The sequence below is a fragment of the Adiantum capillus-veneris genome, chromosome 13 (genome assembly GCF_014529385.1).
Source record: "Adiantum capillus-veneris isolate H3 chromosome 13, ASM1452938v2, whole genome shotgun sequence".
Classification (NCBI taxonomy): domain Eukaryota; kingdom Viridiplantae; phylum Streptophyta; class Polypodiopsida; order Polypodiales; family Pteridaceae; genus Adiantum; species Adiantum capillus-veneris.
Window position 1 is genome coordinate 18,006,308 of NC_140943.1, and position 23,767 is coordinate 18,030,074.

The 23,767-nt window shown below is 47.6% G+C and overlaps 1 protein-coding gene across 4 annotated transcripts in view; it reads left to right on the forward strand.

The window, feature by feature from the left end:
- The window catches only part of LOC147443659 (Glyceraldehyde-3-phosphate dehydrogenase-like family protein), a 135,079-nt gene that overhangs the window by 68,493 nt on the left and 42,819 nt on the right, over nucleotides 1-23,767 (forward strand). For 2 of the 4 annotated variants that reach the window (XM_086526463.1, XM_086526461.1), the window contains exon 11: nucleotides 20,154-20,226. In XM_086526463.1, coding sequence (XP_086382589.1) covers nucleotides 20,154-20,226 — 73 coding nt within the window. The remainder of the gene's footprint in view (nucleotides 1-20,153; nucleotides 20,227-23,767) is intronic. The other 2 variants (XM_086526464.1, XM_086526462.1) reach the window with 1 other exon arrangement.

The window sequence follows — 23,767 nt, forward strand, 5'->3', positions numbered from 1 at the left end:
TGGGGGCACTGGAGAAGCCAAAAGCTTACAAAGAAGGTGGTGCAACTGTAAAGTTCAGTACCTTTAGTGGCTTCGAGGAGAAGACAAAGGCTCTCACTTTCCTCCAGCAGTTTGATACAGCTTATGCAGGAGGGAATTTCAGAGAGGCCTCTAAAGTCAGGAAAGCTGCCACTTTCTTAAAGGACAATGCGCTTACATGGTGGACGACATTGTTAATGCAAGGAAAGGCACCGGCTACTTGGGTTTACTTCAAGCAAATGTTTGCATCTGCTTGGCTGTCAAATGAATTTGAAGCCGACGTCATAAAAGATTGGCACCAGCTTACTTCAGCTTCGTGCAAGAGTTTGCCGGAATACAATAGGAGATTTTGTAAAGCGTTACTCTCAGTGACCTCCTACAGATTTGTGCCATTGACAGAGCAAATAGAGAAATATTGTTGTGGGCTAGGTAAAGGGCTTCGCGATTACTGTACAAAGAACAGAGTGGCTATCCTCACTTAGCTTATGGATGTTGCGAACACTGTTTTGCCTTGTTGAAAGGAGAGGAAAGTGGGTTTCCAAGCAACGACAAAGGAGGGCAGCAAAAGAAAAATTCAGCGAAGAAGCCCTTTGTGAAAACGGCTCCTGAAGCGTCACATGGGTCAAAAAAGGCCACCAAGTTCAAGGACTCAGCTGGGACTTCTGGAGCGCAGGCAAAGAAACAGAAAAGGAAGCCTTTTGTATGCAAGTCGCTCGAGGAAAAGAAGGACCTAATGGCTGAAAACATATGCTTTATATGCGTGTAGCCTGGTCACTCTGCTACGAATTGTCCACAAAGGAAAAGACCAGCTGACTGAGAGGATAAAGAAAATAAAAAAGGCAAGAAGCCTAAACCCACGGCAGGTTCGGTGCCAGACATGGTGGGTGACGGGCCAAATACAGATACCAGTGAGTTATGTAGGACTTGGGGTAAGGTTAGGGATCAGACGACACTCATCTTCTATGATCTAGGTGCCAAAGCCAACTTTGTCTCACCAGAGTTAGCTATGAAGCTGGGCATGAGACCTGAAGAGATGGGTACATAGCAGAGGCAGGCTTGGCATGTCCTGGCCACTTAGAGTGTGTTACTTACATCATTGGAAAGCTGCGTCTGCATATTCGGTCGTATGTGGACACAGAAGAATTCTACATCATGCCGCTCGAAGGATGTGACACCTTGTTGGGGATCCCGTGGATGTTCCGAGTGCATGGAGTCTTGGATGCCTACAACAAAAAGATCACTGTACAACATAGGGGCAAAACTCACATCTTGCATGTAAAGCTTAAAGGAGAGTCAGTCCTTATTGTATCTGCTTCTGCTATCACTTCTATAATAAAGAATCATCTTTCTGTGTACTTGATTTTTGCACGGGTTGTCTCAGATAATGATCAGTCAAATTTATCTGTGTTAGATAAAGAAATGTCAACATAGGGGAAAAACTCACATCTTGGATGTAAAGCTTAAAGGAGAGTCAGTCCCTATTGTATCTGCTTCTGCTATCACTTCTATAATAAAGAATCATCTTTCTGTGTACTTGATTTTTGCACGGGTTGTCTCAGATAGTGATCAGTCAAATTTATCTGTGTTAGATAAAGAAATGTCAACATTTTTGCAAAAGTTTAGTGACTGTTTTTCCTGATTCATTATCGTCGCAATTGCCGCCAGAGAGACGTCAGGACCATCGGATAGATTTGGTGCCAGGGTGTAGCCCACGAAATAGACCTCTCTACAGGGTTAGCGCGGTGCAGCAGAAAGAGATTATGGGCCAGGTTGAGGAGTTATTAGAGAAGGGGCTGATTCAGCCTAGTTCTTCACCCTTTTGCTCCCCAGTGCTCCTAGTGCAGAAGAAGGATGGCTCATGGCGCATGTGTATTGATTACTGTGCGTTGAATAAGAATACCATCAAGAGTAGGTTTCCTATTCCTCGAATTGATGATATCCTCGATCGTTTAGACAGTGCTGCAATTTTCAGCAGGATAGACCTTAAGAGTGGGTACCATCAGATTCGTATAAGGCCAGAGGATGTGCACAAGACTGCGTTTAGAACGACATTTGGTCTTCATGAGTTTCTAGTTATGCCGTTTGGGCTAACTAATGCTCTTGCCATGTTCAACAGAATGATGGACCGGATTTTCCGCTCGCATCAACAGTTTGTCGGGACGGTCTTTGATGACATGATAGTCTATTCGAAGAATGAAGAGGAGCATAGGCGTCACTGGACCATTGTGTTCGAAGAGCTGCGTAGTCACAGGCTACTTGTCAATCTTAAGAAAAGTGAATTCTTCCTGGAAGAGATCCACTTTCTTGGCCACATAGTCTCAAAGGATGGTGTTAGAATGGATCCCTCAAAGGTCGAAGCTATCAAGACATGGCCAGACTTGAAGACTGTGCACGATGTCAGAAGCTTCTTGGGATTGTGTTCCTACTATAGAAGGTTTATCAAAATTTTTGTAGAGATAGCATCGCCTCTTCACGCTTTGCAAAAGAAAGAGGTCACTTTCAGATGGACCCAAAAAGAGATTTCAGCTTTTAGTCTCTTAAAGGAAAAGTTGACTTCAGATCCACTAATTGTTTTGCCATATCTCGGGAAGTCATTCGTGGTCCAGTGTGACGCGTGTGGCAGTAGCATCGGAGCAATGCTAATGCAAGATGGACGGGTAGTAGCTTATGAAAGTCGAATTTTGCAAGGGCCAGAGAGGACTATGTAAGTAAGTCTATGAGAAAGAGCTCTTGGCCGTGATTCATGCGCTTTCTAGCTGGAAGCATTGCCTCTTAGGTGCTGTTTTTGTTGTTCAGACAGAGCATGAGACCTTGCGATACTTCTTGACACAGTCAAAGTTATCCGAAAAGCATATGCGATGGGCAAACATTCTTTCCATGTTCCACTTCCAGATTATGCATGTGGAAGGCAAGAAGAATGTTGTGGTTGATGCGTTATCAAGAAAGCCACAAATTTCAGCTGTGTCAATTCCTTATCATCATGAGTTAGATGACATGAAGGAACAATATACTGATGATGAAGATTTTGCAAGGATCTTTTAACAGTTACAAGAGAGGCACCATCATGAGCACTACCTCCGCAGAGATGGTTTTATGATGATGCATGGCAGACTTTGTGTCACAAGTCCACTACGAGATAAGGTCATGGAAGAGAGTCATGTCCTACCGTATGCAAGGCGTCGTGGCATTGATGCGACAGTGAAAGCGGTACAGACATTCTTCTATTGGCCTACCTTGAGGAGAGATGTGGATGCCTTTGTGCGAGCATGCATAATTTGCCAAAAGGTCAAGTTTGACAGGCAAAGGGCAGTAGGGTTGTTACAACCACTGCCGATTCCGGATAAGCCATGGGAAAGCATTGATATGGACTTTCTCTTTGATCTTTGAAGAACGCCAACAGGGAATGATGATATATGGACCATTATCTGCAGGTTCAACAAGCAGGCCCATTTTATCCCTGTCACGAAGAAGATAAAATCTGATCAGATGGCACGCTTTTTCATGTGTAATGGGTTTAAGTACCATGGTATGCCACAATCGATTATCAGTGATCGTGATCGTCGCATGACCAGTTTGTTATGGAGAGGATTGTTTGAGAACATGGGCACTACGCTCAAGTTCTCGTCTTTGTTTCATCCACAAACTGATGGACAGTCAGAAGAGGCTAATTCTACTGTCTTAGATCTGCTGAGATGCTATGTGTCAGATAATAAGGGCAAGTGGGAACAATATTTACCTATGCTTGAATATGCGTACAATAATACGGTGCATTCGTTTACTGGCAAAGCACCTTTTGAGATTGTTGAAGGCGGCAAAAAGGTTCCTCCCATTTTGCATACAAAGGACAAGAACTTTGAGGCAGATCGATATGTTGAGAACATGGATGAGATGTATAAGAAAATTAAAGTTGCCTTGGAGAAGACTCTGGCAAAACAGAAAAAGGTTGCTGATCGTCACCGTCGTGCTTTGCTGTTATCACTTGGTGATTGGGTTCTATTAAGGTTTGAAAAGGCAATGTTAAAGAAGATGAAGGGCAAGGAACGGTTGTTTCGTAAGCTCAGCATGCGTTACTATGGGCCTTTTCAAGTGCTTGACAAGATTAGCGATGTGGCTTACAGGCTGAAATTACCTGATGCGTGGAAGATTCATAATGCGTTTCACGTGAGTCTTCTAAGACCCTTCGTGGGTGATGTGCCAGAAGATAAGCCAGATGAGGATCAGCCAGAAGTTGAGGAACTTGATAAGATCTTGATACTTGAGCAAGTTTTGGCACATAAGGACAGAAAAGTTAAAGGACAGGTTGCAAGACGCTATTTGGTGAAGTTCAAGGACTATCCGCCTATGGATGCAAAGTGGATGGAAGAGCATGAATTGTCAGAGTCACGAAATGTATTGCAGCTTTACCTTGAAGCCTTTGGGTTACAACCTACGTATGCCCCAACCCAACGTGTGCAAAGCAGGGGTAATGATAGAGCTAGTACATCAAATGTACATATGAATTCAATGTAATAGATGCAAATGAAAAAAGTATGAAGGTCTCTTTAAGTCATTTGTATCTATGTCTTGCGACCTTTCTTGCGGATACGTGCGATGATAAAAGAGTGTCGATAGCACAAGATCATCAGTGGCGTGTATTTATAGTATGCAATCGAGGACGTTTGCGATTTCAAGAGGGAGGTATGTCACGGGGACGTGGCAGCTGTTAACTATGTCACGAGGACGTGGCAACTGCTGACTTTAGTTGTTGGTTTCTTTCCAATGATTTTTGTTTTATTTTTGAGACCCTCTTTTTGAAGTAGCAAACGGTCGGACATTGTATGGCCAATGTGAACGGTAGTTTCACCCGCAAATGGGAAGTGGTCGGCATTGGAATTCGTATAGTAAGAGGATGTCTAGGCTCAGAGCAAGATCATGTAGGTCCCCCCCGTCGCACTTAGCAAATTGGTGGATACTAGGAATTGAACTCAATAAAGGCACAAAGTCAAGGTGGGACTGCCAACAGAAAGTATCCGACAGTTGGGCCACATTACACTTTTGGATGCGGTCCCAATGAGGATAGATGGTCATATGACTAGTGGGAGCCCAACGGAATCATTTCCTAAAATTTAGGGAACTGCTATTTTGAGCCGTGAAATGTGTTTGCGTCATTGCCTCCGGTATCACTTGGGGAACATTTTACAACTCTGCCGCGAAGTCAACTGAGCAACCAATCGGGAGATTTTTAAGCGGCAAATCCGAAACGGGAAAATGCTTGTAAATGTGCCAAGTGGCACATTTCTGTGCACTTGCCTAATGCAAAGAAGAGGTAGCGCTGAATTTATAGCTGGGAGGCTCATTTTTGGGTTTTCCTGCCACCACAGGTTAAGAGCTATGGAGTGCTTACTTCCCTCTATGTACAGTGTGGTGCCAGGAGTGATGCCATGCATGCTACACACTGCTCTCTCTCTCTCTCTCTCTCTCTCCCTTACGTGCAGTTATGTGATGCCCCACAAGAGGGCTTTTTATTTGACTAATGTACAGTTGTGTGGGTTTATGCGCGATTGCCGAGGCAAGAGCCTCTTGAACAGGTACTGGGTTAGCTATTGGCTAATCCCCAGCAGGTACAGGTGAATTCGGAGAGGTTTCACGTGAGAAATCTCGCCCGATTCAAAGGGCAAGTAGCCCTACAGGTGCGGGAGCTTGAGGACTTGCTACAGATGCGCCCGGCATGGGAAACGGAGCCCAAAACAGGGAATTACAGCCTGTTGTGTATTTTTGCAGGTTTAGGGTTTCGGCCCTAAATGGTCCCTAATACCCCCAAGAGGTTCGGGGACGCGAGGGGACCGCTGTAGAGGTGATCTGGCGCATTTTTGGGGCAGAAAACAGAGAATTCAGCGTGCTGCAGATTCTCGCCAGGTTTTGCAAAGTGTCCGTATGCGTTGGGGAAAGTCTTCTATTACGTGGGGATACTGATTGTGAAGCGTCCTAGTGCAGTTATGTTGCCGAAATCGGGCCAGAACAGGTGTTTCTCAGCCTGGATTATGCAGGGCAGCTCGTAGGAGATCATAGGTTTTATTCCCTCTGTTAAAGAATAAAGAAATACCGAAAGGGGCGCCAATTTTGGGGCCTACAGGTTGTCGGTGTCTGCTCGGGGCATTCTAGCTTCCGAGCCCTGTGTGTATTCAAGTGTTAATTCCGGTCGTAGGTTCTTTTGCATAGTGCTCTGCGTGTGCCTAAAGTAAAGAATTTCGGGTGAAAGCCAAAGCCTTCTGCCCCACGGGCTGTTTTCATGGTTCCATCGCCGGGATATCAATCACTTTTTCCTCAAGAAGTGAGCCTCTGTTGTTTTGGGTAAAGACACAGAGTACATGAACGCGGGATTACACTATGGCCGACAAAGGGAAGGGCATTATGGAAGAGGTCCTCTTCAAAGAACAGACAGGAAATCGTTATGATTTTCGAGATTGGCGAGAGCTCACGGCCACGTCAGTCTGTACGTCCTGTCAATGTGAATAACCCTCCATTAGTACAGGGCTTTATGACTGGGAAACTTGAGGATGATGTGTTCAGGACGTAGTTAGTTGCCGCCGTGAATGTCTTTTCGCAGCTCGTGCAGAATCCAAGGTTTATGGAGTTCCTTCAAGGGTGAATCTTGGCTTATCCTGGATTCATCTAGGTATATTTTTTAGTCGTATAGCGGACATGCAGACTTCACATTGTGATGTTTTCGTCCGAGTTACGACCAGTTGATATTGTGCTAATTCTTTCTATCTTTTGTGGTGCGTATGCCCTATCAACTACCTCATTTGTGCTAATTTTTTCGATTTCATGCTTCTTTTAGTGCTAGGCTTCATTATGGCTGAGTCTGCCCTTGATCTCCGGAGTCATGACAGAAACTCAGTACGCTGAACTTTGTGTTGATGTATGCTCATGTGTGCGTGCGTGTAGTGTGTGTTGTGTTGGGAAGCATATGTTAGGACCTAGTTCTACACCCACTATTGGGCATTGACGACGTTAGTGGGGATGTCGTGGTATTTAGTCAATACTATGCATGATGAAGCTGATGGTTATATTGTCTTGTGGGTGACTACCATGGGTCTATACCTTGCACTTTCCTTCAAGGGTGAATCTGGGCTTATCCTGGATTCATCTAGGTATATTCTTGCAAGCGCCACCAGTGCAACAACAAAATAGGCAACCTACGCCGCGTACGGAGCTTGTTGAGGCTCAAGCCGAGGTACTTCATCAGCTCAGGAAGATAGGGAACACTCGCATGTTGCGGAGTCAGGCGCTCCAAAACAGGTTCCTCCCGTTCTTGAATAGGTGGCTAAAACGCCTATTCCACAGGTTATGCCAGTTCAGCCCGCCACCTTTCAAAGTCCGCATGCTATCTTGAATGGATAGGGAACTGGATACCAGGCTATGCACCCAGTTTTTCCACCACCCACGGTACATCCAAGGTATTTCGGGGGTAGATCAGTGTTCCAAAGTATGGTTGGTTATGCGCCTAGAAATCAGTCGTGCATGCTAGGAACAGCATTTGGGGGTATGCAAGGCATGATGCCAAACCCCATGTATGGTAGTATCGGCTTGAGCAGGGTTTTCAGAGCAACCACAACCAGTTTGGGTTGCCACAGTGTCATTTTGGCATGTCTTGTTTTTCTGGACAGCTGCCAGATATCGCACCTCTGACGCAAAATGTGAATGGCCAAGATGTCCCGATTATTCCTACTATAGTGCCCATGTTGCAGACCATTCCTTATGACAACTTGGGGGCACTGGAGAAGCCAAAAGCTTACAAAGAAGGTGGTACAGCTGTAAAGTTCAGTACCTTTAGTGGCTTCGAGGATAAGACAAAGGCTCTCACTTTCCTCCAGCAGTTTGATACAGCTTATGCAGGAGGGAATTTCACAGAGGCCTCTAAGGTCAGGAAAGCTTCCACTTTCTTAAAGGACAATGCGCTTATATGGTGGACGACATTGTTAATGCAAGGAAAGACACCCGCCACTTGGGTTTACTTCAAGAAAATGTTTGTATCTGCTTGGCTGTCAAATGAATTTGAAGCCGACGTCATGACAGATTGGCACCAGCTTACTTTTGCTTCGTGCAAGAGTTTGCCGGATTACAATACGAGGTTTTGTAAAGTGTTACTCTCAGTGACCTCCTACAGATTTATGCCATTGACAGAGCAGATAGAGAAGTACTGTTGTGGGCTGCCTAAAGGGCTTCGCCGATTACTGTACAAAGAACAAAGTGGCTACCCTCACTCAGCTTATGGAAGTTGCGAACACTGGTCTTGCCTTGTTGAAAGAAGAGGACAGTGGGTTTCTGAGCAACGACAAAGGAGGGCAGCAAAAGAAAAATCGAGCAAAGAAGCCCTTTGTGAAAATGGCTCCTGAAGCATCACAGGGGTCAGAAAAGGCCACCAAGGACAAGGACTCAGCCGGGACTTCTGGAGCGCAGGCAAAGAAACAGAAAAGGAAGCCTTTTGTACGCAAGTCGCTCGAGGAAAAGAAGGTTCTAATGGCTGAAAACAAATGCTTTATATGCGAGCAGCCTGGTCACTTTGTTACCAATTGTCCACAAAGGAAAAGACCAGCTGACTGAAAGGATAAAGAAGATAAGAAAGGCAAGAAGCCTAAACCCACGACAGGTTTGGTGCCAGACATGGTGGGTGATAGGCCCAGTATAGATGCCAGTGAGTTATGCAGGACTTGGGGTAAAGTTAGGGATTAGACGACACTCATCTTCTATGATCCAGGTGCCAAAGCCAACTTTATCTCACTTAGAGTTAGCTATGAAGCTGGGCATTAATCTTGAAGAGATGGGGTACACAGTAGAGGCAGGCTTGGCATGTCCTGGCCACTCAGAGTGTGTTACTTACATCATTTTTTTTTTTCCGAGAAAAAGATCCTTCTATTAGTTACTGAAACTGCCCATAGGGCTACAACCACCTCTTCAAGAGAGGGCTACAACAACCATGATGGGAGACTCTCAATGGGAAAACAAGCATATGTACAATGGGGCTAAATCAAGAAATGGGAGGAGGGAAAAGCCACACAGGTGGTCGATAATGCCATTGGAGTACTCCCTGGACCATGGTGTAAAAAGGCCCAGGACATCTCTGTGCTCCTGCATGCGGTCCGAGCTGCCTTGTAGTCCCTCAAGCTGTCCTCTGAGAGTATGGATCAGCTCTAGCCAAGAATCGTGAACAGTCTCTGCTAATGGCACAGGGCGAGCCTCAAAGATACAGAAGCAACGGGCCTGCCAGATGAACGAGAGTGTCAGGCCACTGATGAGCTCCCAACACTCCTCTCACTCACTGCACCACTCCTGTGGAGTAAGCTCTGTAGCAGGCTAGAGTGTAGGTCGCCCCTCTTGCATCACTTTCATCCTGCTGGTGGAAGATAGCTCAAACTGATGTGCCGGGCCCGTGAGGGTGGACCAAGCCGCTGCTCCCCAAGTGTACTGTCGAGCCGTGGAGAGAGCAAGCATCAGCCGAAGAACTCGTAGCCACACCTGCTGGGCCGAGGGACAGTCCCAAAGACAGTGACACTGACTCTTCACAAGATGGTCACAAGCTGCACATGCAGCCGAGAGACCACTATGCACTAGCTAGCTCCCAATTGTTGTAGCTTTGTGTGCGACCAGCCACTGAAACAAGGTGACTCGCCTCGGCTGTCTGGAGTTCCACAACCTCTCCCACAAGGCTGCCAAGAACTCAGCTGTGAGACCCTCCTACTGCCAATGAGGTGCCGCAGGCAGCGGGGCGGGCCTCTCTCTGTGATGCTAGTATATGACGTCCCAGTCGAGCAGCGTACTGAAAGAAAGGGACTCGTGGGTGGTCTGCCGAAGAGAAGGGGTCCCTCCAGAGCCACTCACCAGGATCCCACTGTACTCGTGCCAGTGGACAACACTCCCAAGGCCACAACCTCCAGTGTCCAGTCTCAAGAGCTACTGGGTCAGGATCTATGACACAAGTCCTCCCAGAGATGCCCACTACTTGGATCCTCTGAAAACAGCACTCTGCCACCTACGGGGCCTCTACTGCAACTCGCTGTAGGTGTCCCCCACCCTGAAGCTTGAAGAAAAGGGATGGAACAGTCTCTGAGCAAGCCCTGACGTAGATGAGAACCTCTAGTCGTGTGAAGGCTCCCATCCACCTGGGTGCTAATGGCTCGAGAGGCGTGAGCCACTCAGCTGGAAGTGCCTTTGAGATGTCCTGGCACATGCTCTGCACCCCTCTCATGCCCTGTAGCTGGAAACCCTGCACCTCTTCTGACAAGCCTGTGAACTCTAACCAGTCACCTAAAGAGTACGCTGGACCCGTTGCCATGGGACCACAGGAAACATGAGGCCGACTACCAACCAAGTGGCCTCTCTGAGAGCTAACCATGGGGTTCCAGACAAGGGGCTGCCGTAGGCACTCCTCCGTGCAAGTAGGCTGTCTTTGCTCCAGGCCTCGCCGCAAGAGCTCCCAAGATCGAAGCAGACTCACAGCGAAGCGGTCCTCTAGTCTCCTGCTCAAACCAACTCTACGCATCTCTGTGAAGATCCATCTGGTCGAAGGTTGCCAGGGGCCTCTTGCCTGAGGCACCCTAGCACGAAGCGGCTGTAGCAAGAACTTCCAGGGCTCCTCACCTGGAAGAAGTCCTCTGACGATGAACTTCCCAAGAAGGGCTCTGCTCCGTTGTGCTGGGTCAATGATCCCAAGCCCTCCCTGTGAACAAGGAAGAGTGATGACCTGCCAAGACACTTTGGTTCGGGCTATCTGAGTGTCACGTCCTGACCAAAGGAAGTTCCTGATCAGCCTCTCTACCTGGCTGATACAAGAACTCGAGAAGATCCAGCAAGAAGTGATGTACCACATAGTCGCCAACAACACCTGGTTGGCCACTACTACTCTGCCAGCCAAAGAAAGTCGTGCTGAGCTCCAATGTAACAACTTTCTGCTGATAGACATGAAAAGGGGAGCAATCTGCTGCTCGGGAGACAAGTCCAAACCAACCTGACAGCCCAAGTACCGAATTGCAGTCCCTGGGGGAATCCACCTAAAACCCTCTCCTGGCATCCAATCGGGTACAGGAGCACTACCAACCGAGAAAGCCACTGGCTTTCTCCAGTTGATCAGTGCGCCCGATGCACAACAAAAGGTCTCCAGAGCCTGCTCACACCTGTGAAGGTTGGCCTCCTAGCCATCTAAGCACAAGGCTGAGTCGTCGGCAAACTCAGCATCCAGAAGATCATCTCCCCGAATAGGGAGTGCTAAGCCCCTTAGACCAACCTGCTGTGACACAAAAAACCTGCTCATCGCCTCCGCATAGAACAGAAAGAGGAAGGGGGCAAGAGGACAGCCTTGTCTGACCGATCGTGTGAGCATGAAGCGATCACCTCTACCTCCCGCCAAAAGTACCTGACTGTGAGCCTGTTTGTACAAAGCTGACACCCCTTTGATCCAAGCATCTGAGAAGCCCATCCTGCGTAGAGTGCCCTCTAGAAAGTCCCAGTCAACTCTGTCGTATGCCTTCTGAAAATCGAGAAGAAGAATCACTAGGTCCTCATCACGGAGCTGTGCCAGGGCAGAAGCCTCCCAAAAAGTAAAGATGTTGTCAAGGATACTGTGTTCCTTGACAAAACCTGTCTAAGTCCCATGTATAAGGCTCTCTAGAAGTGGCTGAATCCTCAAGCTCAGAGCCTTGGCAAGAATTTTGTAGGCTGAGTTGAGGACGGTGATGGGGCGCCACTGTCGAATCTCATCCAAGGAGCCACCCTCCTTGGGAATGAGGTAGATCAGGTCCTCACTCATGCTGTCAGGCATCACTCCTGTGTGCAAAATGTACTAAAAAGCACTATAGAGATCTGGGCTAAGCAAGTCCTAGTACTCCAAGAAAAAACTGGAGTCAGTCCATCCTCACCTGGACAGCTACCACGGGGGAGGGCCCTAAGAGCCGTGTGAAGCTCCTCAAGATGAAGTGGTAGCTCAAGCCTCTGACGCATCTCCTCACAAGACAAGGCATTTGTGCCCAAATCTGCTCCCTGCATGCATCTTGACGTTATGATTGGGGCTCTGCAGACAGTAACTCACGATAAAAGTCAGTAGCAACTGCACGCATATCCTCGGGCTCAGAAGCAACTGACCCGTCGGGCCTCCTCAACTGACTGACCTTGGCATGCGAATGCCGAGGTCCCACTGCCTCAAAGAAAGCACCCGTCACTCTGTCGCCCACTTGGGTCCACTGAGCTGCCTATCGGTGGAAAGCAAACTTATATCGCCTCTCCTCTTTGCTAACAAGCTCCTGACGAGCCTGCTGTAGCTGCTCCTCCAATCAAGGACTGTCTGGATGCTGCTCCTGCATCCTCTGTAGCGAAGCAATGCCCCGTCTGAGACGCTGCTCCTCCTCTCCCGCTGCAACCCGGCGAGCAAGAAACTCCTGGAGAAAAAAACGGCTAGTCTGAGCTAGGCCTGAGGCCACTCTGTCAGTAGGAGAATCCTGTCTGTCCAAGCTCTCTGTCCATAGAGCCTCTACCCGCTCTCTGAGTGCTAAGTTCAACAAGACCCTCTCTGGGATGTGAAGCATCGTGCTCCCACTCCTCTGCCTGTCTGGCACTGTGAGGATCACTGGTGCATGGTCCGAGAAGGAAGTCCCTGCCAGAATGCCCCAGTCCCTCCCAAGTCACTGAAATGGTCACTAGTGTAGAAGCAATCTATCCGCGATAGATTCACTCCTCCCACTCTGCGGTCCGAACGAGAGAAGGCAAGGCTGTCGAGGGGCCTCACAAAACCAGAGTGCTGCCAAGCATCCGAGACCCTCAGAGTCATACAAAACCTCTCCCAAGCTACCAGCTCAACTCCATGCACAGTAGCGTGGCTACCACCAATCTTGTTAGAAGGGTCCTCCAACATGTTGAAGTCCCCTCCTATCCACCAGTGTTCTGCCTGCGGCGGCAGAGACTCAACAATCTGTGACCAAAACTCTGCTCGAGCACTCGCCACATTGGTCGCATAGATGTTCAGGAAGCCCACTAGGCAACCCTGAACCTGCATAGTAATCCACTGAGCCCTGCCTGGCACAATAATCCCTCTGCCCACAATGGCCTGCTGTAAAGAGTCCGCAATAGTCATACATACCCCACCCTGGATGCCTCCAGGTCCAAAAGCAGCTGACCAAAAAGTGTCATATCGTCCACGCAAGAGCTGACCACAACGTCTAATGCGGCTCTCACACAGATGGTGCTCCTGAAGCATAAGGAGATCAATCTCTCCTCCCACAAGGCAGCGCTGAAGCTCCTGACGCAAATGCCCCGCGGAAGCTCTTGACGCAGTTGCCCCGCTGATGTTGAAACTTGGGTCCACCTAGTCCCTGCACGTTCCATGAGACGATCCTCATGGGGAGCGAGAGAGAACAGATGCTGCCGCCGCAGCTAGACGGGCTATCTTCGAGGCTGGCTTGGATGGGGAGTAATCCGCATCCGAACGTCCTCTAGATAGGAGTGACTGCAACGAGTGCCTGGTCCAAGCCCAAGCAGAGCGAGCCGTACGTAAAGGAACCTCCTCTGTCCAGGAGTCCTCATGAATGTATACATAGCATGGCAAGCAGTGTGTATCAGCAAAAAATTAAACCACGTGTCTACATCCTGCTGAATCTGGAGGTGTCACTGCAAACTTGGCCAATGGCCACAGAGTCTGAAGCAAGTCTGTAACTCCTAGTTCTCCCATGTGATGAGAGAACTCTAGGACGTGTGTGTGCAACCATCCCAACACTGCGTCGAGAATCCACTCTGTCTGGTCCCTGCCGTAGAGGGGAAAGGAGAAGCCAACTACTGAGTCCAAGGCCTCTGTCCCCCTAGTTGCAAGGAACAAAACATGGACCTTGAAGCAGGTTGCCTCATGGTCTGCTGAGGGGTCGTCGAGAAAACGAGTGAAGTCGTAGTCGAAGAAATCCCATTGGCGCCGAATGTCAATGCTCGTCAGACCTCGAGGGATATTTGCAAGGGGGGGCGTCTGCACTTGTAGAGGGGGCCGCAAGAAAGGCCGTCCCTCTTTTGCCAAGCGACTCGTGGAAAAGGCGTTGCCAAGAGATGTCCTAGCAGCCAGAGAAGGCCTGCCCCCTGGGACGACTGTGGAACTGAAGCGGGAGGGGGGGGAGAGGGAGCAAGGGGGAGCGGTGGAGAAGAGGGGGGGGGGGGGGGGGGGGGGGTGGTAGAGGTAGAGGGGCGGGAGGAAAAGGCGGCGGGAGCAGGAGGCGTGGGGGAGGATGAGGAAGAGGGGGGGAACTCTGGAGGGGGAGGGGCTGTCGAGGGTGAAGTTGGGGTGGGGGCTGGAGCAGGGACCTCATCCTGCTCAAGAGGACCAAACCGGTTCCTCGTGGGAACCCACTGCTGTTGAGTAGGCGTCTGAGGACCACTTTGAGTGCCAGGCTGTCGCTGTGGCTTTTGTCGTCGTTGACCACGGACCTACTGCCATCCCTCCTCCGCTGGAGCCCCAGGCTCAGAGGGTGGCTCTGCATGTGTGCACTGTGTCTCTGTCTGTGTCTGCTGGCCAGCCCTTGCACGTTGGGGCTAAGGCTGTGGTGTAGGTCGAGGCCTCCTCCATGGACAGGCCTTCGCTAGATGGCCCATCTGTCGACAAATGAAGCACTGGTTCGGGAGGCCCGAATAATCCACTCTGTCTAAACCAACCCCCACTCACCCGAGGCAGAAGAATAACCTTCGGGAGTGTGTGAGTGTCTGTGACCAAAACGCGAATTGAGGGAATGCCAGCCGCCTTGACAGCTACTGAGGGTGCCGTGCGAGGTGTCTCCAACACAGTCCCAATGGCTAAGCCGATCCTGGACAAAAGTGGTAAGTACTCCCTCCGCAAACCCGGAAAGCAGACGGAGATGGGGATGTCTGCCTCCTCCACTAGAACATCCGAAGCAGGGTCGAAACCATGTCTCCACTGTCGAAAGTGGGCTCGTGCTGCTCGGATGGTAAATGGACTCGTGGCGATGACCTTGGACGCCATCTAGGAGGTCTCAAACTCGATCTGATAGGAACCTCGTCCAAGTATCTGTACGTCCAAGATCTTGCCCACTTCTACGAGAAGGCGGGCCTGGAGAAGGTCACACAGCTCTCCTCTGCTAGGTCGGGTACCGAGAATCTTGCAGATGATAGAAGTCGCCTGCAAGCGCTCTACCTCTGCGGCTAGGCTCTCTTGCTCTGTCGGCGAAAGAGCAAGTCGAATGGTGGGCTCAGCGGGGTCGTGCGAGGGGGCTTCGGACAAGTCCCTCTGTGGCGGAGCTGGAGCCTCCATTTGTGTCTACTGCTGTGTCGAAGAAGCGGGCGGTGAAGCGACTCTGCAGTCGAGCACACTGAGCACTGTCCAAATAAACAGTGCTACCAGAGCCAAAGTGCACGAGGCTTCGGGGAGAAGAAGGCCCGGGGGGGGGGGGGGGGGGGGGAAGATCGGATAAGGCGGGTAGAGTGCGGGACCTCAAGAGGCAGCCAGCGGGCGGGTGGGGTTTTTGGGGACGAGGGTGGGGGGGGGGGGGTTGACAGGCGGCGTGAGAGGGGGGTAGCTGGCGGGCAACGCGAGTTGGGAGCAGCGGCGGGTACGCGCAGTAGGGGGTGGGCGGGCAGGGCTGCCGCGCGCAAGGGAAGGCGGGGGTGGGGGGCAGTGCGAGGGAGGGAGGGGGGGAGGGGGGGGGGGGGCAGCGATGGCGCAACAAGAGAGGGGGGGGGTGTTCAACAGTAGCGAGTGTCGTGTTACTTACATCATTGGAAAGCTACGTCTGCATATTCAGTCGTATGTGGACACAGAAGAGTTCTACATCATGGTGTTGGAAGGATGTGACGCCTTGTTGGGGATCCCGTGGATGTTCCGAGTGCATGGAGTCTTGGATGCCTACAACAAAAAGATCACTGTACAGCATAGGGGCAAAACTCACATCTTGGATGTAAAGCTTAAGGAGAGTCAGTCCCTATTGTATCTGCTTCTGCTATCACTTCTGTAATAAAGAATCATCTTTCTGTGTACTTGATTTTTGCAGGTCATGTCTCAGATAGTGATCAGTCAAATTTATCTGTGTTAGATAAAGAAAGGTCAGCATTTTTGCAAAAGTTTAGTGACTGTTTTTCTGATTCATTACCGTCCCAATTGCCGCCAGATAGACCCGAGGACCATCGGATAGATTTGGTGCCAAGATGTAGCCCACGAAATAGACCTCTCTGCAGGGTAAGCGCGGCGCAACAGAAAGAGATTATGGGCCAGGCTCAGGAGTTATTAGAGAAGGGGTTGATTCAGCCTAGTTCTTCACCCTTTTGCTCCCCAGTGCTCCTAGTGCAGAAGAAGGATAACTCATGGTGCATGTGTATTGATTACCGTCCGTTGAATAACAATACCATCAAGAGTAGGTTTCCTATTCCTCGAATTGATGATATCCTCGATCGTTTAGAGGGTGCTGTAATTTTCAGCAGGATAGACCTTAAGAGTGGGTACCATCAGATTCGTATAAGGCCAGAGGATGTGCACAAGACTGCGTTTAGAACGACATTTGGTCTTTATGAGTTTCTAGTGATGCCGTTTGGCTTAACTAATGCTCTTGCCACGTTCAACAGAATGATGGACCGGATTTTCCACTCGCATCAACAGTTTGTTGGGACGTTCTTTGATGACATGATAGTCTATTCGAAGAATGAAGAGGAGCATAGGCGTCACTGGACCATTGTGTTCGAAGAGTTGCGTAGTCACAGTAATCCTAAGAAAAGTGAATTCTTCCTGGAAGAGATCCACTTTCTTGGCCACATACTCTCAAAGGACGGTGTTAGAATGGATCCCTCAAAGGTCGAAACTATCAAGACATGGCCAAACTTGAAGACTGTGCACGATGTCAGAAGCTTCTTGGGATTGTGTTCCTACTATAGAAGGTTTATCAAAAATTTTGTAGAGATAGCATCGCCTCTTCACGCTTTGCAAAAGAAAGAGGTCACTTTCAGATGGACTCAAAATGAGATTTCAGCTTTTAGTCTCTTAAAGGAAAAGTTGAGTTCAGATCCAGTAATTGTTTTGCCAGATCTCAGGAAGTTTTTTGTGGTCCAGTGTGACGCGTGTGGCAGTAGCATCGGAGCAGTGCTAATGCAAGATGGACGGGTAGCAGCTTATGAAAGCCGAATTCTGCAAGGGCCAGAGAGGACTGTGCAAGTCTATGAGAAAGAGCTCTTGGCCGTGATTCGTGCGCTTTCGAGCTGGAAGCATTGCCTGTTATGTGCTGATTTTGTTGTCCAGATAGACCATCAGACCTTGTGATACTTCTTGACACAGTCAAAGTTATCCGAAAAGCATATGCGATGGGCAAACATTCTTTCCATGCTCCACTGCAGATTATGCGTGTGGAAGGCAAGAAGAATGTTGTGGCTGATGCATTATCAAGAAAGCCACAAATTTCAGCTGTGTCAATTCCTTATCATCATGAGTTAGATGACATGAAGGAACAATATACTGTTGATTAAGATTTTGCAAGGATCTTTGAACAGTTACAAGAGGGGCAACATCATGAGCACTACCTCCTCAGAGATGGTTTTATGATTGATGCATGGCAGACTTTGTGTCACAAGGCCACTGCGACATAAGGTCATGGAAGAGAGTCATGTCCTACCGTATGCAAGGCGTCGTGGCATGGATGCGACGCTTAAAGTGGTAGAGACATTCTTCTATTGGCCTACCTTGAGGAGAGATGTGGATGCCTTTGTGCGAGCATGCAAAAAGGTCAAGTTTGACAGGCAAAAGGCACTAGGGTTGTTACAACCACTGCCGATTCCGGATAAGCCATGGGAAAGCATTGATATGGACTTTATCTTTGATCTTTGAAGAACGCCAACAGGGAATGATGATATATGGACCATTATCTGCAGGTCCAGCAAGCAGGCCCATTTTATCCCTGTCAGGAAGAAGATAAAATCTGATCAGATGGCACGCTTTTTCATGTGTAATGTGTTTAAGTACCATGGTATGCCACAATCGATTATCAGTGATCGTGATCGTCGCATGACCAGTTTGTTATGGAGAGGATTGTTTGAGAACATGGGCACTACGCTCAAGTTCTCGTCTTCGTTTCATCCACAAACTGATGGACAGTCAGAAGAGGCTAATTCTACTATCTTAGACCTGCTGAAATGCTATGTGCTAGATAATAAGGGCAAGTGGGAACAATATTTGCCTATGCTTGAATATGCGTATAATAATACGGTGCATTCGTCTACTGGCAAAGCACCTTTTGAGATTGTTAAAGGCGGCAAAAAGGTTCCTCCCATTTTGCATACAAAGGACAAGAACTTTGAGGCAGATCGATATGTTGAGAACATGGATGAGATGTATAAGAAAATTAAAGTTGCATTGGAGAAGACTCAGGCAAAACAGAAAAAGGCTGCTGAACGTCACTGTCGTGAATTGCTGTTATCACCTAGTGATTGGTTTGTATTAAGGTTTGAAAAGGCAAGGTTAAAGAAGATGAAGGGCAAGGAACGGTTGTTTCCTAAGCTTAGCATGCGTTACTATGGGCCTTTTCAAGTGCTTGACAAGATCAGCGATGTGGCTTACAGGCTGAAATTGCCTTATGCGTGGAAGATTGAGAATGCGTTTCACATGAGTCTTCTAAAACCCTTCGTGGGTGATGTGCCAGAAGATATGCCAGATGAGGATCAGCCAGAAGTTGAGGAACTTGATGAGATCCTGGTACTTGAGCAAGTTTTGGCACGTAGGGACAGAAAAGTTAAAGGACAGGTTGGAAGACGCTTTGTGGTGAAGTTCAAGAACTATCCGCCTATGGATGCAAAGTGGATGGAAGAGCATGAATTGTCAGATTCACGAAATGTATTGCAGCTTTACCTTGAATTATTTGGGTTACAGACTTGCTACAGATGCGCCCGGCACGCGAAACGGAGCCCACAACAGGGAATTACAGCCTGCTGTGTATTTTTGCAGGTTTAGGGTTTCGGCCGTAAACGGTCCCTAATACCCCCAAAAGGTTCGGGGACGCGAGGGGACCGCTGTAGAGGTGATTTGGCGCATTTTCGGGGCAGAAAACAGAGAATTTAGCGTGCTGCAGATTCTCGCCAGGTTTTGCAAAGTGTCCGCATGCGTCGAGAAAGTCATCTATTACGTGGGGATACTGATTGTGAAGCGTCCTAGTGAAGTTATGCTACCGAAATCGGGCCAGAACAGGTGTTTCTCAGCCTGGATTATGCGAGGCAGCTCGTAGGAGATCACATGTTTTATTCCCTCCGTTAAAGAATAAAGAAATACCGAAAGGGGCGCCAATTTTGGGGCCTACAGGTTGTCGGCGTCTGCTCGGGGCATTCTAGCTTCCAAGCCGTGTGTGTATTCAAGTGTTAATTCTGGTCGCAGGTTCTTTTTGCAAAGTGCTCTGTGTGTGTGTCTAAAGTAAAGAATTTTGGGTGAAAGCCAAAGCCTACCGCCCCACAGGCTGGTTTCAGAGAGAGAGAGAGAGAGAGAGAGAGAGAGAGAGAGAGAGAGAGAGAGAGAGAGAGTGTTGCTCGAACCAACTAAGTGGGCAATGAATTAGATTATTATACAATGGGGGTGGGTGCTTCTACTATACCAGCATGGGGGACTTGCAGTAACCCCCTTCAGAATGTTTTTTAACCCAATATCATGTCAAATAAGTAAAGTCAATACCTTAAGGATAAATTACATAAATACCTTAAGGCAATTTTCAACCACTTTCCTACAAAATATAGCCACCTGGCATCATAGCAGCCAAGGTACAAGATAGGATATTTAATTTGTATACTAGATGTATTTTTGAAAACATGTCAACTTTTTTAGATATGATACTTTAATAAGGACAAAATGAAGGGGGATGATGCACCTCCTCATTGACTCTTCAATGTTTTACCTTAGCATACATAAACGAGCACCATGAAGCTCTAAAACACACTTGATTAACTAGCAAAAGACATTAGAATAAAAAACGTTTTGAGCAAGTAAACGCTAGAATAGAAAATGTTATGAGATGTATTGTACGTTTCGACATGGGACGTCCCGTATGAATATCTTGACCCATTATTAATAGTTAGGTCAGTAAACTCTTGTTTGTTTTAATGAAAGATGATGTGGGATTGCTATCATCTTAGTAAAAACTGGTATTTGTTCGCTTCAGCAGATGTAATGTTGGAATGGTTGAAGTTTCACAAGACTCTCCTTTAGGACAACTCAAAGGAAGTGACAATCTGGTGACTCTCTCTCTCTCTCTCTCTCTCTCTCTCTCTCTCTCTCTCAGGCACGTGCATGTGCACACACACAAATGAATGTCTCACATGTTATAATTCACTACAAAGTTAAAAGAGTCATGAAGCTACCACATGGAGCCAAAAACCTTTAAATTAGGCTCGTTCCTGGATGGCCTTTATGAAAGTTAATATCCAAGGTCCAGCTTGCTGAAATCTGATAACATTCCCCTAACCACCTTAAAAAGCAAAAGCCTACTGAATGCGTTGAAGATCACCTCTTAGTTTTGATGCTTCATCAAAATTGAACGCAGTCCTAATCAACAATCGAACATAAATCTTGTATATTGGCTTTGATTCTCCATAGACAAGTCAATGTGTCGATTGTGTGACAAGTTGTTGGGTATTGCGTTCGAACTTCGTCCGACTAGTCAAAGTGTCTCTCTCTAGAAAAAACATTAAAAGGAGGGTCTATCTCTCTAGAAAGTTGGTCCATGCCAAGCTCTTAAGTCAAGGCCAGAATCCTCCCACACTGCACATTGAATTTCTCTCTCTAGTTTCCTCTCCGCCAATTTTTCCCTGTATATCTAATAATTTTTTTTCTAGACTGTTCTCTTTCTCCGATCTCTCGCTAGACCTGCTGCTTTACTTGCTAAGAATCTGCCTGATTTTTTCTGTTTAAAAGCAGCTCTTCTCATAAGAATGTAGGGAGAACAGTTGCTATGATTAATTTTCTCTTGCTTTTTTCTTTAAAAAGTTGCGACTTGCGAAGGCAAGAGGGGGATGTTTTCTCCCCTTTTTTTTGGGTGTGTGTGTGTGTGTGTGTGGCTACATGCAAAAAGAGGGGGCTGCTTTTGCAGCCCCTCTCTCTCTCCCAACTCCCATGTGTGGGTAGTTTGTACGCCTTGTGTGAATGTGGGAGTGGTTTGTGGTCTTTTAATGTCATTGAGTGATGACGTGGCAACCGACCAGCCTTATGAGAGAGAAGAAGAAGAAGAAGAAGAAGAAGAGAATTTTAACGTCGTAGGAAACTATCCCAAGAGACCTTAAAGATCTATCCGATGAGGAGAGTTGAACTCATATCTTGTTATATGAGAGAGAGAGAGAGAGAGAGAGAGAGAGAGAGAGAGAGAGAGAGAGAGAGAGAGAGAGAGAGAAATGAAATTAAATGTTATATTAACGTCTTCAAAAGGCCAAAGTGACCTATGAGACCAGAAAGTTACAATGCAGCGTATCTGATACAAAGTCAGATTAACAAAATAAATTAATCTAGGATAACAAAATATAAATACTGCGGAAACCTAAACTAAGCTGATAGGTGTGAAAGGTGAAAGGCGTGAAATGTGTGAACTATGCAGTACAATGTGTATACAAAATGGGAGGGAAGTGGAGATCCATCTTCATCTGCACTCTGGACGACGGAAAAGTATGGCTCAAATCCTTTGCTGTAGCCTCCTTCGAAACTGTGTAGCTCCTCTTCTCCATCGGAGAGAGAGAGAGAGAGAGAGAGAGAGAGAGAGAGAGAGAGAGAGAGAGATTTATTAACGTCCATTGGAGGCCGAAATTGACCTATTGGACCAATTGAGTACATCAATTTAGTGTTTCCGCATCATAAAAGGAAAAATCTAGACACTCAGTAGCTCAGAGATCCATGGTCATGAGCTTACTGTTACAAACATGTATCATCCACAGTGTGCGAACAAAATGAGACACACAATCATGATGCCTTAATCAATAGGCTAGGTGGGTGGTACTTTGGTGAGAGAGTCTCGTATCACAGCTTCTCCTCCTTTGTATACTGCCCACTTCCCATTCTTCCTGGCTTCTCTGACTTTGGCTAATTTGGATGCTCGGTTTTTAAGCTGAAGGGGGGTGAGTTCATCTGAGATCCACACCGAAGTACCTTTTAGTGATTTTGTTTGTCTCATGACTGCTATCTTTTCTTTCATATCAAAATAAGAAATTTTGGCCCGCTTGCCTTTAACCTCCACAGTCATTGGATCCCCTAGATCGATGAAAGGGACTGCCTTGGACAGTCTTTTTGTTAAGACATCTGTTGCTATAGAATATTCTTCATCTGGATTGTGTTCTTCATCCCGGTCAGGCTTCTCCCATCCCTCAGGGAGTCCACCCACTCTGATGTATTTTTGTACTTTTTTACTCTCTTCTTCTCATGAATAACTGACCAGACTTATTTTGCAAAATTCTGAGATTTTACCTGCGATGGAGCCGTCTCTCCATGTTCTTGTGCAGTATTCTCCACGGTATTGTTGTTGAGTGCTTCTTTAATTGTTTCTGCCTCTTGTAGTTTAGTCTGTAAGTCTGTTATCTGCTGATCCTTTGTGGCGAGTTCTCGTTTAATAGAGGTTACCTCACTTTGAAGTTTCTTCATCTCCTGCAGTAGGTACATCTCCCATGATGACTGCTTTGATATGGGCGGTGGGGGTGTGGTATGCTGGGTTAGGGTAGCAGCAAAAGTTTTCCTTAATGCCATTTGGATATGATTAGGGCTGACATAGGGGTGCTAGGTGAGCCCTCTCCCCCAAGGGCCCCCTTTGCCCTTGGGGAGGGGGAAAGGAAAGGGTTTTCTGAGTTCTCTCTCTATTGTCTGCGGAAAGAGAAAAGGAGGAGGTGAGGGCTGACGGGCTGAGGGCAGCGCTGAGAGAGGGAGAGGGTTGACGGGCTGAGAGAGAGAGAGAGAGAGAGAGAGAGAGAGAGAGAGAGAGAGAGAGAGAGAGAGAGAGAGAGAGAGAGAGAGAGAAATGAAATGAAATGAAATGTTATATTAACGTCTTCAAAAGGCCAAAATGACCTATGAGACCAATCGGTTACAAAATAGTGAATCTAATACCATGTCTGGGTACAAAAGAACTAGAAAAGAACTAGAAGTGGAACAAAATACTACCACTACTACTACAATCTAAAACTACGTGGGTGTAGCAGCTGATACAATAGGTACCCGGTAAACTGGATGTAACAGTGTGTGAAACAAAGATGGAAGAAATGGTGAGGATCCATCCTCATCTGCACTCTGGATGTCGAGAGAGTATGGCTCGAATCTTCTGTTGTAGTCTCCGTCGATGCTGTGTAGCTCCTCTCCTCAGTCGTGGTCGTCTGTATCTCTGTAGCTCCAATGCTCGGTCGATGAGAGTGCCAGTAGTGGTCGAATGAGTGTGGGACGAGCTCTGCAGTGGTGGCTGCTCCTCTGGCTGTCCCATATCTAGTGAAAAGAAATCTGTAATGTGTCTCTGGGACTGCCTCTCTCTAGCTCTCCCCAGTAAAGTGTCTCTATACCTGTGTAACTCAAGTAGATATAGTCCAAGACATCTCTGATCCTCATAACTCATGACCCTAGATAGAGGACCAAAACCCTCTCTGAATAAGCAGTGGAAACGCCCCCGTATCTCATAGAACACTGTGCAATGACATATGTAGTGCAACTCTGTCTCTGGCTCTCTCTGGCATAATCGGCATATCCTGCTGTCTGCTGGTATCCCTCTGAATCTACCAGTCTCAATCTCGAGCTGATGTGAGGATGTGCGTATCT